The sequence below is a fragment of the Oncorhynchus gorbuscha genome, unplaced genomic scaffold (assembly GCF_021184085.1).
Source record: "Oncorhynchus gorbuscha isolate QuinsamMale2020 ecotype Even-year unplaced genomic scaffold, OgorEven_v1.0 Un_scaffold_7:::fragment_2:::debris, whole genome shotgun sequence".
NCBI lineage: Eukaryota > Metazoa > Chordata > Actinopteri > Salmoniformes > Salmonidae > Oncorhynchus > Oncorhynchus gorbuscha.
In genome coordinates this window covers 76,885-103,182 of record NW_025745508.1, presented here as the reverse complement: position 1 = coordinate 103,182, position 26,298 = coordinate 76,885, and the positions used below count along the sequence as shown (strand labels likewise).

The 26,298-nt window shown below is 43.7% G+C and overlaps 1 protein-coding gene across 1 annotated transcript; it reads left to right on the top strand.

Annotated features, from left to right (window-relative positions):
* stra6l (STRA6-like) lies at positions 1-24,268 on the top strand. Its single transcript, XM_046334471.1, has 18 exons — positions 1-127; positions 292-364; positions 2,424-2,524; positions 7,854-7,984; positions 8,749-8,869; positions 10,182-10,227; positions 12,513-12,638; positions 14,599-14,672; positions 14,931-15,045; positions 15,173-15,326; positions 15,707-15,782; positions 15,904-15,985; positions 16,093-16,141; positions 17,338-17,455; positions 17,764-17,883; positions 21,499-21,662; positions 22,447-22,605; positions 23,304-24,268. Exons 1-18 carry the CDS (start codon positions 111-113, stop codon positions 23,552-23,554), a joined length of 1,977 nt encoding a protein of 658 aa, XP_046190427.1. The 5' UTR covers positions 1-110; the 3' UTR covers positions 23,555-24,268.
* The last annotated feature ends 2,030 nt before the right edge of the window (positions 24,269-26,298 follow it).

Genomic DNA, 26,298 nt, shown 5'->3' with positions numbered 1-26,298 from the left:
CGCAACTAGGAAACGGGGCTTTGAGAGCTATCAGTAGAGAGTACTTTCTGTTGTCGCTTTTAAGAACGGTCTTTTATGTTACTCCCTTGCTCGTTGAAAGTAGTTTCAACATGATAAGAGGCAACATGTGAGTGCAATTCAAATTTTGTCTAACTACTGTATCAGTTAGAAGGGGATGCTTGATAACTGTAAATACGCACATCTTACTAATTTGTTCATGGCGGAAATGTATTATTCAGTCTGAAAGTCCACTTCCCTTTTTCTAATTGTTTATTTATCTTTGTCTTGAAGGGGCTCTCCAAACCAGACCTGTGACAGTGGTGTATCCATGGACCTCTTCTTACACTATTCTCTCATTCCGTCGGTAAGGGGTCTCTGTGTCCTCGTACAGTACATTAACATCCAGGTAACACTTTACTTGACACCTAGCGTCATAACACGTTATGATACAGTCATAACACGTTATAATACAGTCATAACCATGTCATTATATGTCATAACCACTGCCATGACCTGTCATAATATGATCATAACACTGTCATAATATGATCATAACACTGTCATAATATGATCATAACACTGTCATAATATGATCATAACACTGTCATGACCCATATGTTTACACCTGTTGGGACATATATTACGTTATTTTATGGCTGATTGTGACACCTACATATGAGTGTCAAAACCCACATTTATTCAAATGTGTTTTTTTCCCGGCCAAGAAGTTTCCATTTGAAAGTGTGTTTCTTAAATCCTTTTTTGTTGTAATGAATTCTTTAAAGTCGGGTTTTTACACTTTATGACACTGTCAAGAAGCATTATGACCAGTATGATCGGAATGATGTAAGCCAGATAGACCTATCACGTACATGCCCTTATGTCAGTCATCAGTCCAAAAAATGGGTGTCTTGTCCTGCTCCTGAAATCCTCTCCTGCATTCATCCCAGTCAACAGAGCATTGGGGTAGGTGCATGTCTGACATTAATGTATTCACAGTTACAATGATAATTCAGTATGGTCAATTTCAGAAAATGTTGTAGGCTGTGGTGTAATGGAATGTTTTACGTTGTGTGGTAAGCTTTGTTGGTTTTGACAATCTTTTGTAGGTGTCATAACCAGCCATAAAATAACGCAATCAATGTCACATCAGGTCTACATATATGTGTTATGACCGTATTATGACAGGTTATGGCAAGTTATGTCAGCTGTTATGACATTATGACATGGTTATGACCGTATCATAACGTGTTATGACACTAGGTGTCAAGTAAAGTGTTACCAACATCCACTGATGCCAGTAACACTACATTCTTAGAAAAAAGGGTCCGGCTGTCCACATAGGAGAACCCTGTTTGGTTCCAGGGAGAACCTTTTTTGGTTCCACGTAGAACCCTTTTGGGTTCCATGTAGAACCCTTGGTGGAAAGGGTCCTACATGGAACCCTAAAGGGGTCATCCTGGAAACAAAAAGAGTTCTTCAAAGGGTTCTCCTATGGGGACAGCTGAAGAATCCTTTTTAGGTTCTAGATATCTCCTTTAGGTTCTAGATAGTGTAGTACATCAACATAAGATATATTCTGTTCAACTGTGTTTTTTTACTACAGGTATGCTTATGTAATAAGACAATGCTATTTTTCTGACAAATTATCATGTTTTCAACAGTGCCTTCGGAAGGTATTCACACCCCTTGAATGTTTTACAATTTAAGTATTCAATCCCTTTGTTTTGGCAAGCCTAAACAAGTTTAGGAGTAAAAATGTGCTTAACAAGTCACATAATAAGTTGCATGGATTCGCTTTGTGTGCAATAATAGTGTTTAACATGATTTTTGAATGGGGTACAGAGATGAGGAAGTCAAACATACAATTATCTGTAAAATCCCTCAGTCGAGCAGTGAATATCAAACACAGATTATTTTTTTCCAATGCCTCACAAAGAAGGGCACCTATTGGTAGAAAAAATGCAGACATTGAATATCCCTTTGAGCACGGTGAAGTTATTAATTACACTTTGGATGGTGTATCAATAAACCCAGTCACTACAAAGATACAGATGTCCTTCTTAACTCAGTTGCCTGAAAGGAAGGAAACCGCTCAGGGATTTCACCATGAGGCCAATGGTGACTTTACAACAGTTAACAGAGGTTAATGGCTGTGATGGGAGAAAACGGAGGATGGATAAACAGCATTGTAGTTAGTCCACGATACTAACCTAAATGACAGAGGGAGAAGAAGGAAGCCTGTACAGAACAAAAGCCCACAAAGGAAATATAAATTATATTTAAATAATAAGAAATCCCGCTTATTCCCTTCTGATTCCAGGAATCCTCCAACCAGGATTTTGGGAAAATCAGGGAATTTATTGAAAGTTTCTGGAATTTTGCAACCCTAGTCTTTGCTCTCTTTTGTGAATTCTACATAGTTCGTCATCGTGGTTGTGCTGTCGGCCCTGCAGAGGAGATCCAGACACCTGCCCATTGATGAGAAGTTCCCCTTTCTCAACAACCGCTTTGGCATTGTTGTGTGAGTCACACCGTAACCCCTGACCCTTTACCGGTCAACCCATGCTGATCCTTAAAGATAGAGACAGACACACACCGGTTTTCATCTCAAATCACATCCTATTCCCAATATACAAATGTAGGATCTTAATTTGAGCCAGTTTGCTAAAGCAAACAAATAATCCTGCAGCAACAGGAAATGGGAATTATTATGCTTTTGTCTATTGATCCATTTTTCATCAGGGCAAATTAAGTCGGACATTTTAAAGTGGAAATTAACAACTTAAGAATGTTTAAACTTTGAATACTCTACAAGTTTGCATTTCCTTGTGCAGAAAATCAGAACAAATGCAGATTAAATTAGGTTCCTACATCTGAATGCTTTTAATTTAGATTTTACATTACATTTAAATAACTGAAGAAGAAAACAACAATCCAGAAACTAATTACAAATTGGTGATTCACCTAACATCAGTGGAACAGTCACTACAATAGTGCATCTAAATCATAAAGGGGGGATACTTATCCTCAGGTATTCCTTAAAGAGGGTTCCAATCCCGGACAACGATTGAATCAGCTGACTCCGTTGAGGAATTTGTTCCACAGGCAGCCAAGCCTAACTAGACACACCCTAATAATAGCACTCCCAATTAATACAAACCCCAATACGAAATACAACATATAAACCCATGTCACACCCTGGCCTACCCAAACATATAACAAAAACACAAGATACAATGACCAGAGGTGACAGAACCCCCCCTGCCCTTGGTGGGTGTAGGGCCTGATCAGAGCCTGGGAGGGTCCGGGTGGGCGTCTGTCTATGGTGGCAAGCACCTGGTCTTGTAGGGATGTGGACCCCACTCCATAAATGTCCTAGTTCCTCCCCTTCGACCTAAGATAATCCACCTTTCCGCCAGACCATGGCCTGGATGAGTTGAAGTCCTAATGGCACAGGCAGGGATCCCAGCCAACAGAGGGCAGTAATCGGACGGGAGATGACAAGTGCCTGGATTAGACCTGCGCAGCTTCCTGTGGAGGCAGGGGCAGCTCGGGATGTTGAGGGCATGAACCTACAGGAACGGGCAACCGCCTTGATGGGTTGAGAGAGGGGCATCTCAGGATAGATGGGCATCTCAGGACAGCAGGGCAGCTCAGGACAGGGCAGTCAGGGCAGCTCAGGACAGAGGGGCAGCCCGGGACAGCGCTCTGGGAGAGGACAGCAGCCCGGTACTGAGGGGAAGCCCACTGAGAGGTCTGCCAGACTGAGAGGGAGCCCCTGGTACTGAGAGGGGGCCCAGTACAGAGGGAAGCCTAGTACTGAGAGGAAGCTCAGTAGCAATGATAGGAATCTCATGGCAGGTTAGACAGAGCCAAGTGACTTGGTGTATCCTGGCTAGGCTGGGCCTGGAACAGAGCCCTGGGGGACACCAGGTGGTCTGGCCGATCTAGAAGATCTTGGCAGACTGGCACCTGGTAGGAGCGGATCCTGTCAGGTGGTGACGCTGGGCCGACTGGCGGCGCTGGGCAGACAGAGCCCACTCCGGAGCGGTGGAGGAGAGGATCTGATGGTTCACGCTGAACAGGCAGGCGCACCTGGAAGGCTGGGCCGACTGGGAGCACTGGCGGCGCTGGGCAGACAGGAGACTCCGGATAGCAGAGAGGAGAAAGTCTCTGGCTGCGCTGAAACAGGCGGGAGACTCCAACAGTGCAGGAGAGGAGAAAAAGCTACTGGCTGCGCTGAACAGGCGAGGCGCACTGGACGCGCTGGGCCGACTGGTAGCACTGGTGGCGCTGGACAGACAGGAGACTCCGGCAGCGCAGGAGTGGGTTTTTTCAGAAGGGGCTGCGCTAAACAGGCTGGAGACTCCGAAGCACAGGAGGGGAGAAAAGCACTGGCTGTGATGAGTTGATGAGCGACTGGAGGCCTGGTGAGAAGGTCTGGAACTGGAAATGGTCTGGAGAAGAGGAGGGGATAGGAAGCCTGGTGCGGGGAGTCATGTTTTGTCTTATATTGTCTTGTCATTTTGCTGGCTTCTGTTAGACCCCCTGCTGGTCTGTTTAGGCGCACTGGAGCTCTTGAGCACCGAGCCTGCCCAAGCGTTCCTGGCTCCTGCTCCCAGCTGTTCCTATTCCCCAATAATCAAGGGCTGGTCCCATGTTCCCAGCTTTTCTCTGATTAGAGTCCCTATTTCTCCCCTTGTTTTCCGTGCGCTCCTTGTATATTGTTCACCGTGCCTGCCCGGTCTCTCTGCCCAATGGTGAGCACAGGGAGTATGCGCTTTTTCCCCCTTGTTTTCCGTTTCTGTCCTGTCGGATCCTTGCAGGTCTCCTACCTGGCATAACTGGATTCTCCCTTCTAGCCTTATTTACCGCTATTTTTTTAGGGGTGACTTTCCGGTTTTGTCCTATTTCCTTAAACTGGATTAAAGACTCTGTTTTCCCAAGTGCTGCCTCCTCATTCACCTGCATAACAGGGCAGGTTGTTGGCTGCTTCTATTTCCTCCTCTGGGAGAGGGGGAGAAAGAGGTCAGAGCACAGGGTAGGGCAGGGTCAGAACCGCGGTGTTCGTCCTCCCAAACCAAATCTCCAAATGATGCAGTCTCTCCCAAATGGTGCAACTGCTCTTCACGAGAACAGGGAGAGGGGGAGGGGGAGGCTTCAGGAGGGAGAAGAAGGTGGCAAAGAGCTTCCTAGGGTTAGAGGCAGATGCTTGGTTTAGCTCTGGTAGAATGGCTTTAGCGATTCCAGACGTGGAAAATGTAGCCCTCTTCGCATTGCTGTAAGGAATGCCCCGCAGGCGGGCTCCTGCACTCGCTCTGGGTCGGAGCCCACCTGTCGATTTCTTCCCACGTAGTATACTCCTTGCTTCTGTTGTCCATAACGTCCACCTTCAGATCCTGCCAGTTCACACGCTGCTCGGTCTGTGAATGGTGCAGAGAGGGTGATTGAGGAGGCAGAATCAGGAGATGTTGTTTGAAGAAGAGATCAGGATGGAAGAGGAGAGAGCAGCGGGGAGGTTACTCATGACTTTTAATGAAGATAATGCGGTACATGAAATAACTGAAGAAGAAAACAACAAACAAGGTGAAACTGGTACAGAGATCTTGGAGAGTAACACAGAGGTTAGTGGAATCACCCATCTAGTAAAGATGAGGTCGAGCATTGCCTGCCTTGTGAGTAGGGGGAAGGTGAATCCGAGACAACTAGAATCAGCTGACTCAGAGAGGGAATGAGTCAAGGCAGCCAAGGGACTTAGACACACCCAGAACTGTGAATGAGCACTCCCAGGAAATACAAACCCCAAAGAATCAACATATAAACCCAGGTCAACCTGGCCTACCCAAACATATAACAAAAACACAAGATACAATGACCAAGGCGTGACAAAGAAGCCTTTGTAAACTTTGAATACTCTACAAGTTTGCATTTCCAGCTGTGCAGGAAAATTGTCAGTGCCACCACCCCGCTGACCAGAAGCTATATAGTGCATTTAACTAGGCAAGCCAGTTAAGAACAAATTCTTATTTTATAATGACGGCTTACCAAAAAGGCAAAAGTCCTCCGGCGGGGATGGGGGCTGGGATTAAAAATAAAAATAAATTAAATACAAATATAGGACAAAACACACATCACGACAAGAGAGACAACACAGCACTCATAAAGCAAGACCTAAGACGACAACATAGCATGGCAGCTACACATGACAGCACAGCATGGTAGCAGCACAACATGGCAGCAGCACAACATGGTAGCAGCGCAAAACAGGATACAAACATTGTTGGGCACAGACAACAGCGCAAAGGGCAAGAAGGTAGAGACAACAATCCATCACGCAAAGCAGCCACAACTGTCAGTAAGAGTGTCCATGACTGAGTCTTTGAATGAAGAGATTGAGATAAAACTGTCCAGCTTGAGTGTTTGCTGCAGCTCGTTCCAGTCGCTAGCTGCAGCGAACTGAAAAGACTAGCGACCCAGGGATGTGTGTGCTTTGGGGACCTTTAACAGAATGTGACTGGCAGAACGGGTGCTGTATGTGGAGGATGAGACCTGCAGTAGATATCTCAGATAGGGGGGAGTGAGGCCTAAGATGATTTTATAAATAAACAGCAACCAGTGGGTCTTGTGACAGGTATACAGAGATGACCAGTTTACAGAGGAGTATAGAGTGCAGGGATGTGTCCTATAAGGAGCTTTGGTGGCTAATCTGATGGCCGAATGGTAAAGAACATCTAGCCGCTCGAGAGCACCCTTTCCTGCCGATCTGTCAATTATGTCTCCGTAGTCTAGCATGGGTAGGATGGTCATCTGAATCAGGGTTAGTTGTGCAGGTAGGGTGAAAGAGGAGCGATTACGATAGAAGAAACTAAGTCTATATTTAACTTTAGCCTGCAGCTTTGATATGTGCTGAGAGAAGGACAGTGTACCATCTAGCCATACTCCCAAGTACTTGTATGAGGTGACTACCTCAAGCTCTGAATCCCCAGAAGTAGTAATAACACCTGTGGGGAGAGGGGCATTCTTCTTACTAAACCACGTTACTTTTGTTTTGGAGGTGTTCAGAACAAGGTGAAGGGCAGAGAAAGCTTTTTGGACGCTAAGAAAGCTTTCCAGATATCAACAGTAATACAATCAAGGTACGGCAGAGGACAGGGAGAGCTCTAAGGTGTTGATTTAGGACACTTGAATGTGCATTAGATGGCAACAGGATCATATTATACAGCAATTTCATCAGGTAACATGAAACAAAGCAGGCGAGAGGTGGTTCGAATAGGATGGGTGTCCAAAAGTCTGTGTAACCAATAGAGTCAGAGTCCGAATGTGGGAACAAACATAGTCTGTCCCACGGTACGGTAAACAAGAAAGTTCATAGTCAACAAAGCATGCAGGAGTCATGAGGCAAAAGAGCAATATGCACAAGAACAAAAAAACGACTTTGGGCTAGCCATTGTAAGTTCAGAGTCACTCGCCCCAACAGTGCCTGTGTGTTGGGGGCGAACGAAAGCTCGATAGAGAGGGGGGGGGGGGGGGGGTAGGGTACCTGTACCAGACAGGGGGGAGGCAAGCCAGGGCAGACGGTGAACAGATCGCCAGGTGGAATCCAAGCTTCTCTAACTCCCAAACTATGTTATTGTAAAAAACATGTTAAAAATTTTGAGAGCTCACATGCAAAAATGCACCCTAGATGGGGTAGGGTATGTACTCTGATCAAAAGTACTACACTACATGGGGAGTATGATGTGTGGCTCTGGTCCTAAATACTGCACTACATGAGGGATAGGGTGTGATAGAATATTTGAACACTCTTCATAGATACAAACATACTCCTCTTACTACCCCCTCCCTCTCAGGCCTCTGGACCTCATGGAGAACCTCAGTAACAGATGGTCCTATGGGTTTGCCTTCGGAGCTGTATCGTCCAGTGTCTTGCTTCTTTTCTCAGAGCATTACATGACCTTCAACGTTCCACCCTGGGCCAAAGGTAATTCAAAATGTTTCTGAGTGAATGGAATACTGAACAGGGGTGTGTCAGAATGTCGTTTAGCGAGTGGATGCCAGTGTAGCAGGAGTGTCAGGCAACATTAGAGCCTCAGAGGGGTCTCAGCACCTGCTGGGTTTCTCATCTCCCTAGTATCAAATCAAATGTATTTAATAAAGCCCTTTTTTACATCAGCAGATGTCACAAAGTGCTTATACAGAAACCCAGCCTAAAACCCCAAACAGCAAGCAACGCAGATGTAAGAGCACGGTTGTCACGTCGGTATGAAGGATCGGGAGACAGGCGCAGGAATGCGTAATAAGGTTTTTTTAATGACCCAAACTACAGCGTGCCATGTAAATGCACGGGGATGAAGACCTAACAAACACGTAGACAAAACACAGGGTTGAAACCCAAACAAAAGAGCGAGGAGTACCTTGATTAAATACACAAGCGCACAATGATACCACACGTGTCGAGACCCGTAATCATCTGCACAATGCAAGCGGCACGAAAGCCAAAACAACACAGCACAGGTACTCACACGACTGAAAGATATTGGAACAAGGATCCGTGACAACGGTGGCTGGGAGAAACTCCTTAGAAAGGCAGGAACCTAGGAAGAGTACTTGATTGATTCATGAATGCCACTGTTTGCTGTATTGTGCACTGTAGCATTGATAATGGTTAGGGCTGGGAGTTTTTCTAGTGACAATGATATGTGCACTGCTCTCAAAACAAGCTAAACTTTGTCTTTGTCTTTGCAGCTTTTGTGTACCTTGTGGGTGCTCTCGAGGTGGGCCTGGCCTATTTCCCTTTCTTTGCGTGTCTGTCAACCCCTTGCCGAGAGTTTGGGGCTGTTCTGGGAATCCTCTACTCTTTGACATGGTGAGTGCACGTTTGATGTGATGTCATGATGTAGGGTCAGGAGTTTTTACCGACCCTGAGACCTGACCGGTTGAAGTCAGGGTCCAGAGTTTTTTTCTGGTCAGGCAGGGCACATGGTCAGGACGAATATCTCCTGGCTCTATAGGGACTTACAGTGCTGTGAAAAGTATTGGCCCCCTTTCTGATTTTCTATATTCTTGCATATTTTTTATGCTGCATGTTATTAGATATTCAACAAAAAACCACATGTTAGATGAAGGGAACTACCACCACCATGCTTGACCATTGGTATAAGGTTCTTACTGTGGAATGCAGTGTATGGTTTTTTGCCAGACATAATGGTAGCCATCTCATCCAAAAAGTTGACTGAAGTTTACCAAAAAGCGTCTGTAAGCACGTGGATGATCATCAAGATTCTTGGAAGAATGTTCTATGGACAAATATATAACAAAAGTATAACTTGTTGGACGACATGGGTCTCATTATTCCCGGCGACAACCAAATACTGCATTCCACAGTTAGAACCTTATACCAACGGTCAAGCATGGTGGTGGTAGTGTGATGGTTTGGGGATGCTTTGCTGCCTCAGGACCTGGATGACTTGCCTTAATAGAAGGAACCTGCTCTGTATCGGAGAATTCTACAGGAGAATGTCAGGTCATCTGTCTGTGAGCTGAAGCTGAAGCGCAGCTGTGTCATTCAGCAAGACAATGATTCAAAACACACAATCAAGTCCACATGAAAATGGTAAAAAAGCAAGTAATTTGACGTTTTGGAATGGCCTATTTAAAGTCCAGAAAGTCTTAAATTAATTGAGATGTTGTGGCAGGACTTGAAACGAGCAGCTTATGCTTGAAAACCCACAAATGGCGCTGAAAAAAGTAGTTCTGGGGGGAACAAGCAGTTTTGAAGTCTGCCAAAATTCCTCCACAGCAATGTGAGACTGATCAACAACTACAGGAAGCATTTGGTTGCAGTCATTGCAGCTAAAGGTGGCACAACCAGTTATTGAGTGTAAGGGGGGCAATTACTTTTTACACAGGGGAATTGGATATTGCATAACTTTGTTATTTATAGAAATAAAATAAGTATTTTTTGTTGTTGTTATTTGGTTCCCTTTTATCTAATGTTTTTTGGTTGAAAAATGATGCAATAACAGGGAAAATCCGAAAGGGGGGAAATACTTTTTCACGGCACTGTACCTGTAGACAGCTTGATTTAGTCATTACAGGAACTGCCCAGCGATTTTACTGAACAGGAGTTGTGTTGATCTAAGGACTCCCTATAACAGCCTGTTTGGTTTTATTTGCAGGATAATCATCACGCTGTGGGATACAGTGATGTGTCCCATTGGTAAGGTAGGTGAGTACTCAACAAGCCAACACATAGTCGTTTACCCTCGCCATTCAGTATACTTTAAACAATGTGGTATAACAGGCTGGTATAGCAAGGTGGTTTAGCAACATATACTGCCTGCAAGCAAGAGTACTGTAGTCAGTGGTGATTTTAGCATGTAAGTCTTTGTGGGGCAAAAAAAAAAAAAGTGGGATGCATGCCAGCAAAGCCACTACACAACACAACACTAACCAATACATTAATTGCACTATAACGGTGACAAAAGGGTCTTACAATGGGCCTACATAAAGCTGTCCAAACGGCAGTCCCAACATCTTACCACAGCCTCCTTTACTGCCTTTCAAAAAAAACAATGCTGATATTGCTGACTTACTTAAACAAATGTGGTTTATAATGACAATTGAAATGTACAAGCTATGGCATAAGGGGACGACAAGCGGATAAAAGGCCATCCGTAATTTTGATTAAGGCATTAATGAGCGAACTAGGACGGACGTAGTCGTTTTAACTATTTGTTTAGCACTTTCAAATGTATGGCGACAGAATTCAGAACATGGGCCGTTCTTACAGTGTTCTCCCTGTACACCAAGTCCGAACCGTAGGTTAAATAAAGTGGGCATATAAGCAGACAATGGAAGCTCTTACAATATTCAATGATTACATTTCTCTTAAACAGGTAAAAGGCTACAGTAGAACAGTCAGAACAGTAGACAAAATTAAGAGAGCTAAATGAACCACATTTTTAGGGTGAGGCACATGGACTACTACCATCTTACTACACAATATACACTTAGTATTACTTTCTTAGCTACAGTATGCATACTGTATCTCCCTAGCATATTACATCATTTATGAAGCAGCATACAATACATTTTTAGACTCACATTGTAGCACTCGGCTCACTTGAACAGGAAGGTGGCACAGCGATCCTCCAAGTTAACAGTTGTTTTGAGTGCGGCACAAATCATGCTTCATTGACAGCGTGGCCAATGTTGAATGTTTATAATTTTTAATTGGAAAACAGACCCTTAATCCCAGATTTGGGACTACACAGCCACTGTCACCGATTCCTTCCAAACCACTCATTGAATTTGCGATTTCCAACTGTAACGTTCAATGGCTGATGAGCACCGATACGATTTACCTATAATTTCTCTTCAAATGACAAGGACTAAAAAGGATTTGTCAACTTGATTCATGTTGATGACTGCTATCTAAGATTGTGAAGTATGATGTTGAAATGATCAGTCCAATCAAAGCTACGGTAGATATAACGTGATTTGACGACCTTTTATCTGTGGCCAATGACCTTGAGCCTTCTTGGATGGGCACTTCTATGGCAGCAGCCGAATGGCTAGAATTTTCAATGTCTCCTCTTACTCTTGGCAGTGACGTAAAGTCACCCATGAGTGATAGAACACTGAGTCAATCACTGCGCAACGCTCCGTATTTTCTGCTGGCTTGCCCCACCACCACAGAAAGCACTGAGCTAGGCTGAAACACCACCATTTTGGAGCTGCCTGACTCAAGACAACAAAAAAGAGACCATGTTTGTATGCTGCTTTATTAACTCAATGATATGTCATTTTTTACATTGTTTGCAAACTGATATGTGACACGTATTAATGCCAAAATAACATGCAAAACAGGCAAGACCCCCCCCCCCAAAAAGAAATACGTTGTAATTAAACAACAACAAATCTGGGACTCAAAACCCCACCTGCCTTGAATGACGGGTCGCCACTGACTGTAGCACTTATCAAGGTGAAAATAAAAATGGATATGCACTCTTCTGGGAAGGGGTGACGAACCACCACTATGATGATTGTGTGATAGAATGTGTTGAATCCATTTTGTGTTTCTGACATCCTGGCATGATAGCACAGAAAAACAGAAAAGCCTGTCTGAATAGCAGACAAAATGTGTCTTATCCTAACTTGATTGGCATTGAATACCTGTCGTTGATGCTATTACCACTCACAAAGCAGGTTTGCATCCGTTTATTAGCATTGTCATTATGTTCAAATGCTTATACACTGTATAACATTTAACATGTTTCCCAAGCCATTCATCTCACATATAGTTCCCAGTACAGTATGTGATGTCATTGCATTCAATAATATATCTTTATCACACATGCCAAAGGAGTTATTCCTCTCACTTACTACGTTTAAAATCTATATCCTTGACCATATTTTCCAAGTCATTCATCACTCTTTACAGTAGGTGTGGCCTATGTATTTCTGTGTCTATGACTGCCATGTGAATTTGAACTTGTACTCTGTAGATACTGGGTAGTCACCAGAAGCTCGTCTACCAGTGGCCGACCATTTTGTCTCTCGTATTCCTCCTGGGGCGGTTCACATACATGCTGGTCAAAGCTGTTCGGATTCGACTCCAGCTTGAAACTGAGGTGAGAATTTCAGTTGGAGAAATAGTTGTTACCACATCCGTTTGAGGATTTGTGTCAGTGAAATGGGGAAATTAATCTCAATAGCGTATATCAGATATGATGAAATACATACTTGTGTTATTTTACGACTCATATTCAAATGAGATTTACAGTTGAAGTCGGAAGTTTACATACACCTTAGCAAAATACATTTAAAATCAGTTTTTCACAATTGACATTTAATCCTAGTAAAATGTCCCTGTTTTAGGTCAGTTAGGATCACCACTTTATTTCAAGAATGTGAAATGTCAGAATAATACCTGAGAGAATTATTTATTTCAGCTTTCATTTCTTTCATCACATTCCCAGTGGGTCAGAAGTTTACATACACTCAATTCGTATTTGTTTGCATTGCCTTTAAATTGTTTAACTTGGGTCAAACATTTAGGTGTAGCCTTCCACAAGCTTCCCACAATAAGTTGGGTGAATTTTGGCCCATTCCTCCTGACAGAGCTGGTGTAACTGAGTCAGGTTTGTAGGCCTCTTTGCTCGCACACTCTTTTCAGTTCTGTCCACACAATTTCTTTAGGATTGAGGTCAGTGCTTTGTGATGGCCACTCCAATACCTTGACTTTGTTGTCCTTAAGCCATTTTGCCACAACTTTGGAAGTATGCTTAGGGTCATTGTCCATTTGGAAGACCCATTTGCAACCAAGCTTTAACTTCCTGACTGATGTCTTGAGATGTTGCTTCAATTTATCCACATAATTTTCTTTCCTCATGATGCCATCTATTTTGTGAAATGCACCAGTCCCTCCTGCAGCAAAGCACCCCCACAACATGATGCTGCTACCCCTGTGCTTCACGGTTGGGATGATGTTCTCCGGCTGGAAAGCCTCCTCCTTTTTCTTCCAAACATATTGATGGTCATTATGGCCAAACAGTTCTGATTTTGTTTCATCAGTCCAGAGGACATTTCTCCAAAATGTATGATTTTTGTCCCCATGTGCAGTTGCAAACCGTACTCTGGCTTTTTTATGGCGGTTTAGGAGCAGTGGCTTCTTCCTTGTTGAGCGGCCTTTCAGGTTATGTCGATATAGGACTCGTTTTACTGTGGATATAGATACTTTTGTACCTGTTTCCTCCAGCATCTTCACAAGGTCCTTTGCTGTTGTTCTGGGATTGATTTGCACTTTTCGCACCAAAGTACGATAATCTCTAGGAGACAGAACGCGTCTCCTTCCTGAGCGATATGACGGCTGCGTGGTCCCATGGTGTTTATACTTGCGTACTATTGTTTTTACAGATGAACTTAGTACCTTCAGGCTTTTGGAAATTGCTCCCAAGGAAGAACCAGACTTGTGGAGGTCTACCATTTTTTGTGAGGTCTTGGCTGATTTCTTTAGATTTTCCCACGATTTCAAGCAAAGAGGCACTGAGTTTGAAGGTAGGCCTTGAAATACATCCACAGGTACACCTCCAATTGACTCAAATGATGTCAATTAGCCTACCAGAAGCTTTTAAAGCCATGACATAATTTTCTGGAATTTTCCAAGCTGTTTAAAGACAGTCATCTCAGTGTATGTAAACTTCTGACCCACTGGAATTGTGATACAGTGAATTACAAGTGAAATAATCTGTCTGTAAACAATTTTTGGAAAAATTACTTGTGTCATGCACAAAGAAGATGTCCTAACCGACTTGCCAAAACTATATTGTGTTAACAAGAAATTTGTGGAATGGTTGAAAAACGAGTTTTAATGACTCCAACCTAAGTGTATGTAGACTTCCGACTTCAACTATATATATATCATGAACTTCAGATCATTCCAAAAAAAAAATGCCATCACAACAAGGGGAGAGATCTAGGTTAGCATTTACTAGTCTTCAGCATGCCAAAAGGTCTTTAGACATGCCCGACTTTGAGGAGCAACCATCCAATGAATGATGAGTTTGTCTGTTGACAAGAATCTTCTTTCAGGACCAAGACCATCTAATCCAGTGTCACCAGGCCAAACATGTACAGAGGTTGTTGAGGAGGATCCCTATTGAACAGTAAGGAGAAACACTGGCTCATGATATATTCTGTGGTTATATAAAAGTAAATCATTGGTAACAGCCTGTCACACCATTGATAAATACACCACCATTGGCCTGGTTTCAAAATTAGGCCTACTATGTTCAACACGTGACAATCATTCACATTTCATCGTTGGTCATGCAAACATTCTGCATCAACTGGTTGTGTGATTGTGTGATTTTTCATTGAGCGTTAAGAATGGTTTCGTTAAATTCCGGTAATCGTTTTGATAGGAAACTGGAGGACAGCAGTTGGTTCCAGAGGAGGGTCTATGACTGGGACCCCCACTTCAAGTTCCCTAACAGAATGATCGGCACATCCATCATATCCCTGATTGGCTTATACACGGTTCACCTTGTTATATGGGCGGGATTAGGTTTTTCATGTGCTATTTTACACTTATTTTAGGTATTTTATTTGACATATTTTTGTGTGCTTCTGACTGTGTGCTTTGGGTGCGTCTCTCCTTCCACAGATGACTTTGGCTGACTATAGTCTCAGTGACTATGCGTTTGATAAATTGGATGTTCTGAAAGACCAACTGAAGAAGCTGGCTTTTTCCTGCAATGAGACAGAGATATTTGTAGATATGATCCCCCAATTTGAGGAATTCGCTCACGTTGCCAGAAGTAAGGAGCGTGGTTTAGACTATTGTGTGTGTGCATGCTTGCGTGCGTGTGTTGCCGCACCCACACTCATAGAAAGAAAGGTGCTATCTAGAACCTAAAACGGTTCTCTGGCTGTCCAAATAGGAGAACCCTTTGAAGAACCCTTTTGGGTTCCATGTAGAATCCTCTGGTTCTACATGGTTCCAGAGGGTTCTATCTGGTTCTACATGGTTCCAGGGGGTTCGACCTGGAACCATATGGGACAGCCAAAGAACCCTTTTGGAACCCTTTTGGAACCCTTTTTTCAAAGAGTGCAGAATTTGCCTGAATATTTGTACCATTATCATTCATCAGTCTGCATAGTTTACGTGTCAGTTTGTTTGTTTGAATGAATTTTCCAGAGTGCTGGCTAGCCACAACCATCTTTGCCAGCCTAACGTCTGTGTCATACACATTCCATGTGTTAGCATGCTACCGGTATGTCCTGTTTGATGCAGTTATTCCACAAATATTCCATATACTGTATATACACAGTATAGATTATGTAAATGATGTATGATCTGTTAGCATTGCTGTTATAATTTTCGCCCTGTCACAGGAAACATCTGAAGAGATTGTGGGCGGGGGAGAAGGCCTTTCTTCCTGAGAAGTTCCATAATCCCAATTCTGCAGTCAGTGTGGTGAGTAGCAGCGCATTCCAATGCCAGAATGTTCCACAGAATTATTGGGAATGTTTTTTTGTAGTGTCAAAATATTTAAGAGTCATATTTTGTAACGTTACATACAGGCTGCCATCACAAGATACTCCGGATGGCAAATAGCATTTACTTTGTGGGGTAAGACAACCTTTCCTCTTCCTTTCAGCCCACACGATACATACTTATAAGGGGATATATAGAATGAGACAAACAGTCACCTCCAAAATGATTGCCATTCTTGATAAAGATGAGCAAAGAATACTGTGGAAAAGAAGTAATACCAATACAGAGACATATTATATGATAAACAAAATACTCATTTATGCTAATAAAATTGCTCAGAGAAAAATGTTTCGTTTTAAGTAATAAAATGAAATCTCAAAGATATCTGTGAAAATGATTTTCCTGTTTTCAACGCTTTGTGCGCCTTATCCCCTTGCAAGGATAACAGCGCTAAGCCTTTCTCCGATAATGCTTAATGAGATTGAAAACTGCGATGGCCATTGCACCCGGTTTTAATCCAAGTGCCAATGCCGTTTAGCAAACTCCAGGAGTTTACATTTGTTGTTTGCTCTCAATAAAATAGCCTATTGGCATGGTGTTGGCGTCTAACTTTTGAGTTGGAGGCTTGGTGACCACAAAATGTTTTGATCTCATCCGAACCGTCTTCCTCACTGTGTGTGGGGACAAGATCCACTTGGGTCCTCTACCAGGGAAGTTTACCACAGTTCCAGTGGTTTAAAACTTTGTAAATGTTGCCCTAATAGTTGTAAGTGGTATATTTGGTTTTTCAGGGTTTTTTTTGGTACCCATTGCCTAATTTATGAATGTCAACAACCAGTTGTCTCTTTTCATTTGTGATTTATTTGCCTTTCCGCATGGTGATGGATGACAAAGGGATTTTGCACGTGTGTTACCTCATTTTTATACCCCAGTGAAACAGCAAGCCAAGGAAGGCCACAATACAGTTCCTTAAACTGAGATACATTTTTTAAAAGTAGAATGTTAATGCAGATTTTATTTAGTTTGATTTTATTTATAATAATCTTCAGGGTTGCCAGTAATATTGACAGGTATCTTTTTTAGATAAAAAAAAAAACAACTTCTTAAGCGTAATCTCTTTCTCCGAGCAATTGTATTAGTATAAAACTATGTAATTGTCACTTTTTGGGGGGGGATACAGTATAGCGCAGTATTTGTATTATTTACAGTCTTTTTTGTTCATCTTTATGAAGGGTGCCAATCATTTTGGAGGTGACCGTGAATAATTATTTATTGGATAGGTAAAAGATAAATAAATGCATTCTATATGAAAGTTCTCCAATTTCTTCCAGGTTTTCTAATTGTTCACTTTGTCCAGTTCGTCTTTGCGTTGCTCTTTACCTACGGAGTGGTCCTCCCCATCCAAAATGGAAGAGTGTTGGAAATGTTGACCAACATGGGAACCATTCTGTAAGTGTACTCCATGGGACATTTTCCCAGACCCAGATAAACAGAGAATCTCCATTCAAAGTGTTTTTAAGTCCAGGATTAGGCTTAATCTGGATTTGGGAAACTGGCCCGTTCAGTGCTTTAAACAGGCTCTAACTATTCAGAAATAAAACATATTCAAGGAGCCGCTCAGCTCATATGAAAAAATGTCACTGATCGCTGGTATTTCTTTACCCCATTGAGTGTTGACGTAACATATTTCCTGGGTATGTATACACCAAGCAGTGTGAGTTTCCTTATCCTGTATGAAGTAACGTTCTCTCTATCAGTTTGACCATAGGCATCGTTATAGGATTGGTTATACTACAGGTGGTGCTGGTCCAAGTGTTCTTCCTTCAGGACAAGATCTCACCGTCAGACAGGAAGAAACCTCTGGCACTCAACAACAGGTGGGGTATTATGCAACACAGGCCATACCTCTTGACCTAACGTTCACCTTAGCCTACTGGTCACCAGTCATTCACCCATCACGGACTCTACCCAGTCTTTGGAATGCTCACACAAAGAAAGAAGAATGCTTAACAGTTCCTTAATTAAAGGATTTCAAGGGAGGACATGGTGCATGATTAAACACCCACATTTTCAGTACCAGTCAAAAGTTTGGACACACCTACTCTTTCAAGGGTTTTTCTTTAATCTGACTATTTTCTACATTGTAGAATAATAGTGAAGACACAACACTATGAAATAACACGTATGGAATCAGGTAGTAACCGAAAAAGTGTTCAACAAATCAAAACATATTTTAGATTTGAAATTCTTCAAAGTAGCCTCACTCTGCCTTGACGACAGCTTTGCACACTCTTGGCATTCTCTCAACCAGCTTCACCTGGAATGCTTTTCCAACAGTCTTGAAGGAGTTCCCACATGTGCTGAGCACTTGTTGGCTACTTTTCCTTCACTCTGCGGTCCAACTCATCCCAAACCATCTCATTTGGGTTGAGGTTGGGTGATTGTGGAGACCAGGTCATCTGATGCAGCACCCCATCAATCTCCTTCTTGGTCAAATAGCCCTTACACAGCCTAGGAGGTTTGTTGGGTCATTGTCCTGTTGAAAAACAAATGATAGTCCCACTAAGCGCAAACCAGATGGGATGGCGTATCGCTGCAGAATGCTGTGGTATGCATGCTGGTTAAGTGTGCCTTGACGGAGCTGCTCTTCCTCCCGGGGAAGGACTGCCCGTTCCATGATCTCGCCATCACGGTTGACAACTCCATTGTGTCCTCCTCCCAGAGCGCTAAGAACCTTGGCGTGATCCTGGACAACACCCTGTCGTTCTCAACTAACATCAAGGCGGTGGCCCGTTCCTGTAGGTTCATGCTCTACAACATCCGCAGAGTACGACCCTGCCCCACACAGGAAGCGGCACAGGTCCTAATCCAGGCACTTGTCATCTCCCGTCTGGATTACTGCAACTCGCTGTTGGCTGGGCTCCCTGCCTGTGCCATTAAACCCCTACAACTCATCCAGAACGCTGCAGCCCGTCTGGTGTTTAACCTTCCCAAGTTCTCTCACGTCACCCTGCTCCTCCGCTCTCTCCACTGGCTTCCAGTTGAAGCTCGCATCCGCTACAAGACCATGGTGCTTGCCTACGGAGCTGTGAGGGGAATGGCACCTCAGTACCTCCAGGCTCTGATCAGGCCCTACACCCAAACAAGGGCACTGCGTTCATCCACCTCTGGCCTGCTCGCCTCCCTACCACTGAGGAAGTACAGTCAAAACTGTTCGCTGCTCTGGCCCCCCCAATGGTGGAACAAACTCCCCCACGACGCCAGGACAGCGGAGTCAATCACCACCTTCCGGAGACACCTGAAACCCCACCTCTTTAAGGAATACCTAGGATAGGATAAAGTAATCCTTCTCACCCCCCCCCCCCCTTAAAAGATTTAGATGCACTATTGTAAAGTGGCTGTTCCATTGGATGTCATAAGGTGAATGCACCAATTTGTAAGTCGCTCTGGATAAGAGCGTCTGCTAAATGACTTAAATGTAAATGTAAATTCTAAATAAATCACAGACAGTGTCACCAGCAAAGCACCCCCACACCATCACACCTTACACGGCAGTTGGAACCAGAAATCTCAAATTTGGACTCATTAGACCAAAGGACAGATTTTCACCGGTTTAATGTCCATTGCTCGTGTTTCTTGGCCTAAGCAAGTCTCTTCTTATTATTGGTGTCGTATAGTAGTGGTTTCTTTGCAGCATTTTGACCATGAAGGCCTGATTCACACAGTCCTCTGAACAGTTGATGTTGAGATGTGTCTGTTACTTGAACTCTGTGAAGCTACAATGGGCTGCAATCTGAGGTGCAGTTAACTCTAAGGAACTTATCCTCTGCAGCAGAGGTAACTCTGGGTCTTCCATTCCTGTCGTGGTCCTCATGAGAGCCAGTTTCATCATAGCGCTTGATGGTTTTAGCAACTGCACTTGAAGAAACTTTCAAAGTTCTTGAAATGTTCCGTATTGACTGACCTTCATGTCTTAAAGTAATGATGCACTGCCATTTCTCTTTGCTTATTTGAGCTGTTCTTGCCATAATATGGCTCAAACGCATTAAGAAGGAAATAAATTCCACAAATTAACCTTTAACAAGGCACACCTGTTAAAAGTTCCAGGTGACTACCTCATGAAGGTCATTGAGAAAATGCCAAGAGTGTGCAAAGCTGTCAAGGCAAAGCGTGGCTACTTTGAAAAATCTCAAATATAACATATTTTGATTCGTTTTGGTTACTACATGATTCCATGTGTGTAATTTCATAGTTTTGATGTCTTCCGTATTATTCTACAATGTAGAACATAGTAAAAAATTAAGAAAAACCCTTAAATGAGTAGGTGTGTCCAGACTTTTCACTGGTACTGTACCACAAGAGGTAATGACTGGAGCAGAATCAGTGGAATGGTATCAAACACATGGTTTCTATGTGTTTGATGCCATTCCATTAGCTTAGTTTCAGACATTATCGTGAGCCGTCCTCCCCTCAGCAGCTTCCATTGTACTATACATATCATACTGCAAAGGTAAATATTGGGACAAAAATTGGCATTGGACTTCCTGGTTTACATCATAATATCTTTTCACAAGTATTTTTCTTTACCCACAGCTATTTATTTTAGTTGACCTTAGTTACGCAAGCTTTTCTTAGCCCAGGGTTAACGCTGGGGATTAGTAATAGTGGTTCTCACCTGCTAACGCTAATGTCCACAAGCTAATGTGAAGCGTTAAACACAACCAGTATTTACAAGTTAATCTTGCATGCCTCTGGTGACAGACTGGAGGAGATTTTATGGGTTGACACAGCGTTTCACCCAAACCAGAGCTAGTTGAGCTTCATAATGCATACATGTGTGTCAAAGACAATGTGCAGTCAAGCTGTTTGCACACACACGCAAGAACACACACAACCACAGACACACACACATGCCGTGACCCCACTTTGGCATGTTCTGCATACATATCAGGAAATACATACACTGAGTATACAAAATATTAAGAACACCTGTGAAAACTGTGATACCTTATTAATGTCACTCGTTAAATCCACTTCAATCAGTGTAGTTGAAGGGGAGGAGACAGGGTTAAAAAAAGAAGTTAATCCTTGAGGGAATTGAGACATGGATTGTGTATGTGTGCCATTCATAGGGTGAATGGGCAAGACAAAAGATTTAAGTGCCTTTGAATGGGATATGGTAGTAGGTGCCAGGCCCACCGGTTTGTGGCAAGAACTGCAACACTGCTGTGTTATTCACGCTCAACAGTTTCCTGTGTGTATCAAGAATGGTCCAACACCCAAAGGACATCCAGCCCACTTGACACAACTGTGGGAAGCATTGGAGTCAACATGGGCCAGCATCCCTGTGGAACATTTTCGACACCTTGTAGAGTCCGTGCCCTGACGAATTGAAGCTTTTCTGAGGGCGAAATATCGGGAAGGTGTTCCTAGCACTTGGTATACTCAGTGTACATTGTTGACATGGCACTCTATGGTATCTCCCCTTTTAGGAAGGCGTTCCACAACTTCAACTACTTCTTCTTCTTCTACAACGTTGTGATGGGCCTGAGTAACTGCATCCTGCGTCTGCTAACCAGCTGCGTGGTGGGCACCTGGCTGGTGTCACGCATCGACCGTACCATCATGCCGAAGGGATACGAGTCCATGGACCCTGGTCAGTTTCGTGACCTAGTTAGGGCCCAGATGGTTTTCCCTGACCAAGAAAAACTCTCCGCCCTAATTAAAGCCTATAGTTTTTGGTTGAAAACTCACACAGGTGCAGCTACGTACAAACAGGTGATTCAATCACTGTAATATAAGTGCGTAGCCAGCCAGAACGGCTCATAGGAGCAGGAGCCTATCTCTCCTTTATGTAGAGCAGGGGTAGGCAACCCTGTTCCTGGAATGTCTTCAGTACTGCAGGATTCGGTTCCAACGAGACACCACACCTGACCAACTGAGCTAATTAATCAGTTCAGTGATTGACTAAATTTGACACACCTGGTCTTCCAGGTCAGTTAAATCCAAATCATGAAGTGTCTGTAGCACTCCAAGACCAGGGTTGCCTACCACTACTGGAGAGTGTGGCAGCTTGATGTGAACAAGTACACCCCTTGGACAGGACGCTAGTCCCAAACTCGGTCCTGACCCCCCCACCACCACCTCTGAGTTCACCTTTAGTTTTTTGCCCCAACACTACACAGCTGATTCAGATAATCAAAGCATGATGATGAGTTGGATATTTGAATCAGCTGTGTTGTGCTAGGGAAAAACACCAAAACGTGCATCCAGAGGCGTGGCCCCAGGACTAAGGTTTGGAAACACTGCTCTCGTCAATCGCAGGGCCTGTAATATCGGATTTATACAGAAGGTGGCAGCATTTGACAGGATTTGTATGACAAAGATTGTGTGGCAAGTACATGTCATATAGAATGTAACTCTTTGACTGTCTATTTTAGGTTACAGTACTTGGATCGGGATGATTTTTGCAGACCACTACCACAACAACCCTGTCATGGTGTGTTTCTGCCATCTTCTCCTGTCCAACACCATGGCGAAACAACAGAGGACCACAGAGGCAGCATCCTACTCCACGTTCAACAACACATCTTCGCCAGGTCAGTTAACATCAAGATGTCATGAACACAGCTGCAGATCAAATAATGGGCTGTTTAAAATATAATTTACTCTAGGTTGAAGTGTCTCATCATGTGAGTGTGTATTAGACTAAATAGTCCTTGAGAGATCAGAAGCTTCTGAGAGCACAAATCATACTAACCTCCAGTGGTGTAAAGTACCTAAGTAAAAATAATTTAAAGTACTACTTAAGTAGTTTTTTGGGGGTATCTGTACTTCACTATTTATATTTTAGCAATGACATTTACTTTTGATACTTAAGTATATTTAAAAACATACTTTTAGACTTTTACTCAAGTAGCATTTTACTGGGTGACTTTCACTTTTACTTGAGTCATTTTCTACTAAAGGTATCTTTAAAATTATGTACTTTTTCCGACACTGCAAACCTCAGTAGCCCAACCCAGACTTGATCAAAAGAGACAAATTAGCAGATCCTGGACACCCCACAACTCACACAAGTGACATTTGAGACCTGAAATAGGAACACTGGGACACGTAATAAATATTTTGTAGATAATGTCAGTCTCTCTCTAATACCACTGTGTTGTAGATTCAGCCCGTGGAAGTTCTCTCTAATACCACTGTGTTGTAGATTCAGCCCGTGGAAGTTCTCTCTAATACCACTGTGTTGTAGATTCAGCCCGTGGAAGTTCTCTCTAATACCACTGTGTTGTAGATTCAGCCCGTGGAAGCAGGGCCAGGCGGCAATGGATGCTCCTCTACACCCTGATGAAGAACCCACGACTGATCCTCCTGAGGAAGAACAGGACCTCGTCCAGTCCCACTCACCACCAGGACACTGTGGTCCAAGCCTGGCTGCTGGCCTCTCAGACCGAACAGATGGGACAGGCACCAGAGATGACGGCCACAGCCGCTACAGTTACGTCAGATCAGACGATGACCAATGGGCAGGCATTAACTGACTGATTCTGCTCCGGGTTTATACACGCGCGGCCTGAAATGGTGTAGTACAATACTGTGATGTAACATTTAGTAGACCTACAGACATTCCGAGGACACGTTTTGGCTCATGAGTGCTACACTTGATACTACAGGCCAATTCTTCTGTAGGCCAAGCTCTTACAATGTATTGTATGTGATGAATAATATGATTAATGTACTGTAAATTTGGGGAAATAGCTACATAATTACTTCTACTGTGAAAGATGACAGGACAAATGGACACAGTTATGCTTTTTACCTCATAATGGCCCGTTTGTTTTTAGTAGGCCACATAGCCGCGGGAAGTAGAGGTGCTGAGGGCGCTGCAGCACTCCCTGAAAAATCATCATTAAAAAAATATACAGTACTAGTCAAAAGTTTGCACACACCTACTCATTCAAGAGTTTTTTTTTTTTGTACTATTTTTCTACATTGTAGAATAATAGTGTAACCCTTGAATGAGTAGGTGTATCAAAAATGTTGACTGGTATTGTATATACATTTTAAAAATATGTTTATTCTTAAAGATGTTTTTTTTCTTCTCATAAAAATAGTGCACTGAGCCTTTACTACTATTAGCAGAACAATATAGATGTCTGTAGCTCAAGCAACAAAATAATTCAGCATCTCTGCTCTGGCAAAAAAGCTAGTTGTATAATTAAGAACAGTATTTTGCAGGATTAAATTGTCGGAATTGAAGTCCTTTTCTCTTTGATTGTCATTCTAATGGAATCCAGAAAGAACAAAATCATGTCCTCACATCAAAGGTGCAAAGTTATGGGTAAAGATACAAAACATCCACATCAAATTAATTATTTTTATTGATCAAATGACATCAATCAGTCAATCAATCAAATGTATTTATAAAGCCCTTTTTACACGTCACAAAGTGTTGTACAGAAACCCAGCCTAAAACCCCAAACGGCAAGCAATGCAGATGTAGAAGCACAGTGGCTAGGAAAAGCTCCCTAGAAAGGCCAGAACCTAGGAAGAACCTAGGAAGAAATCTAGAGAGGAACCAGGCTCTGAGGGGTGGCCAGTCCTCTTCTGGCTGTGCTGGGTGGAGATTATAACAGAACATGGCCAAGATGTTCCAATGTTCATAGATGACGAGCAGGGTCGATAATAATCCCATTGGTTGTAGAGGGTGCAACAGGTCAACACCTCAGGAGTAAATGTCAGTTGGATTTTCATCGCTGATCATTCAGACTTAGAGACAGCAGGTGTGGTAGAGAGAGAGTCCAAAACAGCAGGTCTGGGACAGGTAGCACATCCAGTGAACAGGTCAGGGTTCCATAGGCACAGGCAGAACAGTTGAAACTGGAGTGGCAGCATGACCAGGTGGACTGGGGACAGCAAGGAGTCATCAGGCCAGGTAGTCCTGAGGCATGGTCCTAGGGCTCAGGTCCTCCGAGGGAAGAGAGAGAGAGAGAATTAGAGGAGCATACTTAAATTCACACAGGACACCGGATAAGACATGAGAAATACTCCAGATATAACAAACTGACCCTAGCTCCCCGACACATAAACTACTGCAGCATAAATACTGGAGGCTGAGACAGGAGGGGTCGGGATACACTGTGGCCCTGTCCGACGATACCCCCAGACAGGGCCAAACATGCAGGATATAACCACACCCACTTTGCCAAGGCACAGCCCCCACACCACTAGAGGGATATCTTCAACCACCAACCTACTACCCTGAGACAAGGCCAAGTATAGCCCACAAAGATCTGCCCCACGGCACAAACCTGAGTGGTGCGCCAACCCCGGACAGGAAGATCACGTCAGTGACTCAACCCACTCAAGTGACGCACCCCTCCTAGGGACGGCATGGAAGAGCACCAGTAAGCCAGTGACTCAGCCCCCGTAATAGGGTTAGAAGCAGAGAATCCCAGTGGAGAGAGGGGAGACATCAAGGGCGGTTTGTTGCTCCAGTGCCTTTCCGTTCACCTTCACACCCCCGGACCAGGTGGCGCAGGTGGGTGGCCAGGTGGCCCCCGGACCGGGTGGCGCAGTGGTTAAGGGCGTTTGTCCTGCAGCGCCAGCTGTGCCGCCAGAGACTCTGGGTTCACGCCCAGGCTCTGTCGTAACCGGCCGCGACCGGGAGGTCCGTGGGGCGAAGCACAATTGGCCTAGCGTCATCCGGGTTAGGGAGGGTTTGGCCGGTAGGGAAATCCTTGTCTCATCGCGCACCAGCGACTCCTGTGGCGGCCCGGGCGCAGTGGGTGCTAACCAAGGTTGCCAGGTGCACAGTGTTTCCTTCGACACATTGGTGCGGCTGGCTTCTGGGTTGGATGGCGCTGTGTTAAGAAGCAGTGCGGCTTGGTTGAGTTGTGTATTGGAGGACGCATGACTTTCAACCTTCGTCTCTCCCGAGCCCGTACGGGAGTTGTAGCGATAAGACAAGATAGTAGCTACTAAACAATTGGATACCACGAAATTGGGGAGAAAAAGGTTTAAAATTCAAAAAAATATATATATATGATATGTTCGTCAAAAAAGAGATTAGGGTCCAGAGTAACACCGAGGTCCTTCCCAGTTTTATTTGAGATGGCAGTACAACAGTCAAGATTAATTGTCAGATCTAACAGAAGATCTCTTTGTTTCTTAGGACCTAGAACTAGCATCTCTGTCCAAATTTATAAGTAAAACATTTGCCACCATCCACTTCCTTATGTCTGAAACACAGGCTTCCAGGGAGGGCAATTTTGGTGCTTCACCATGTT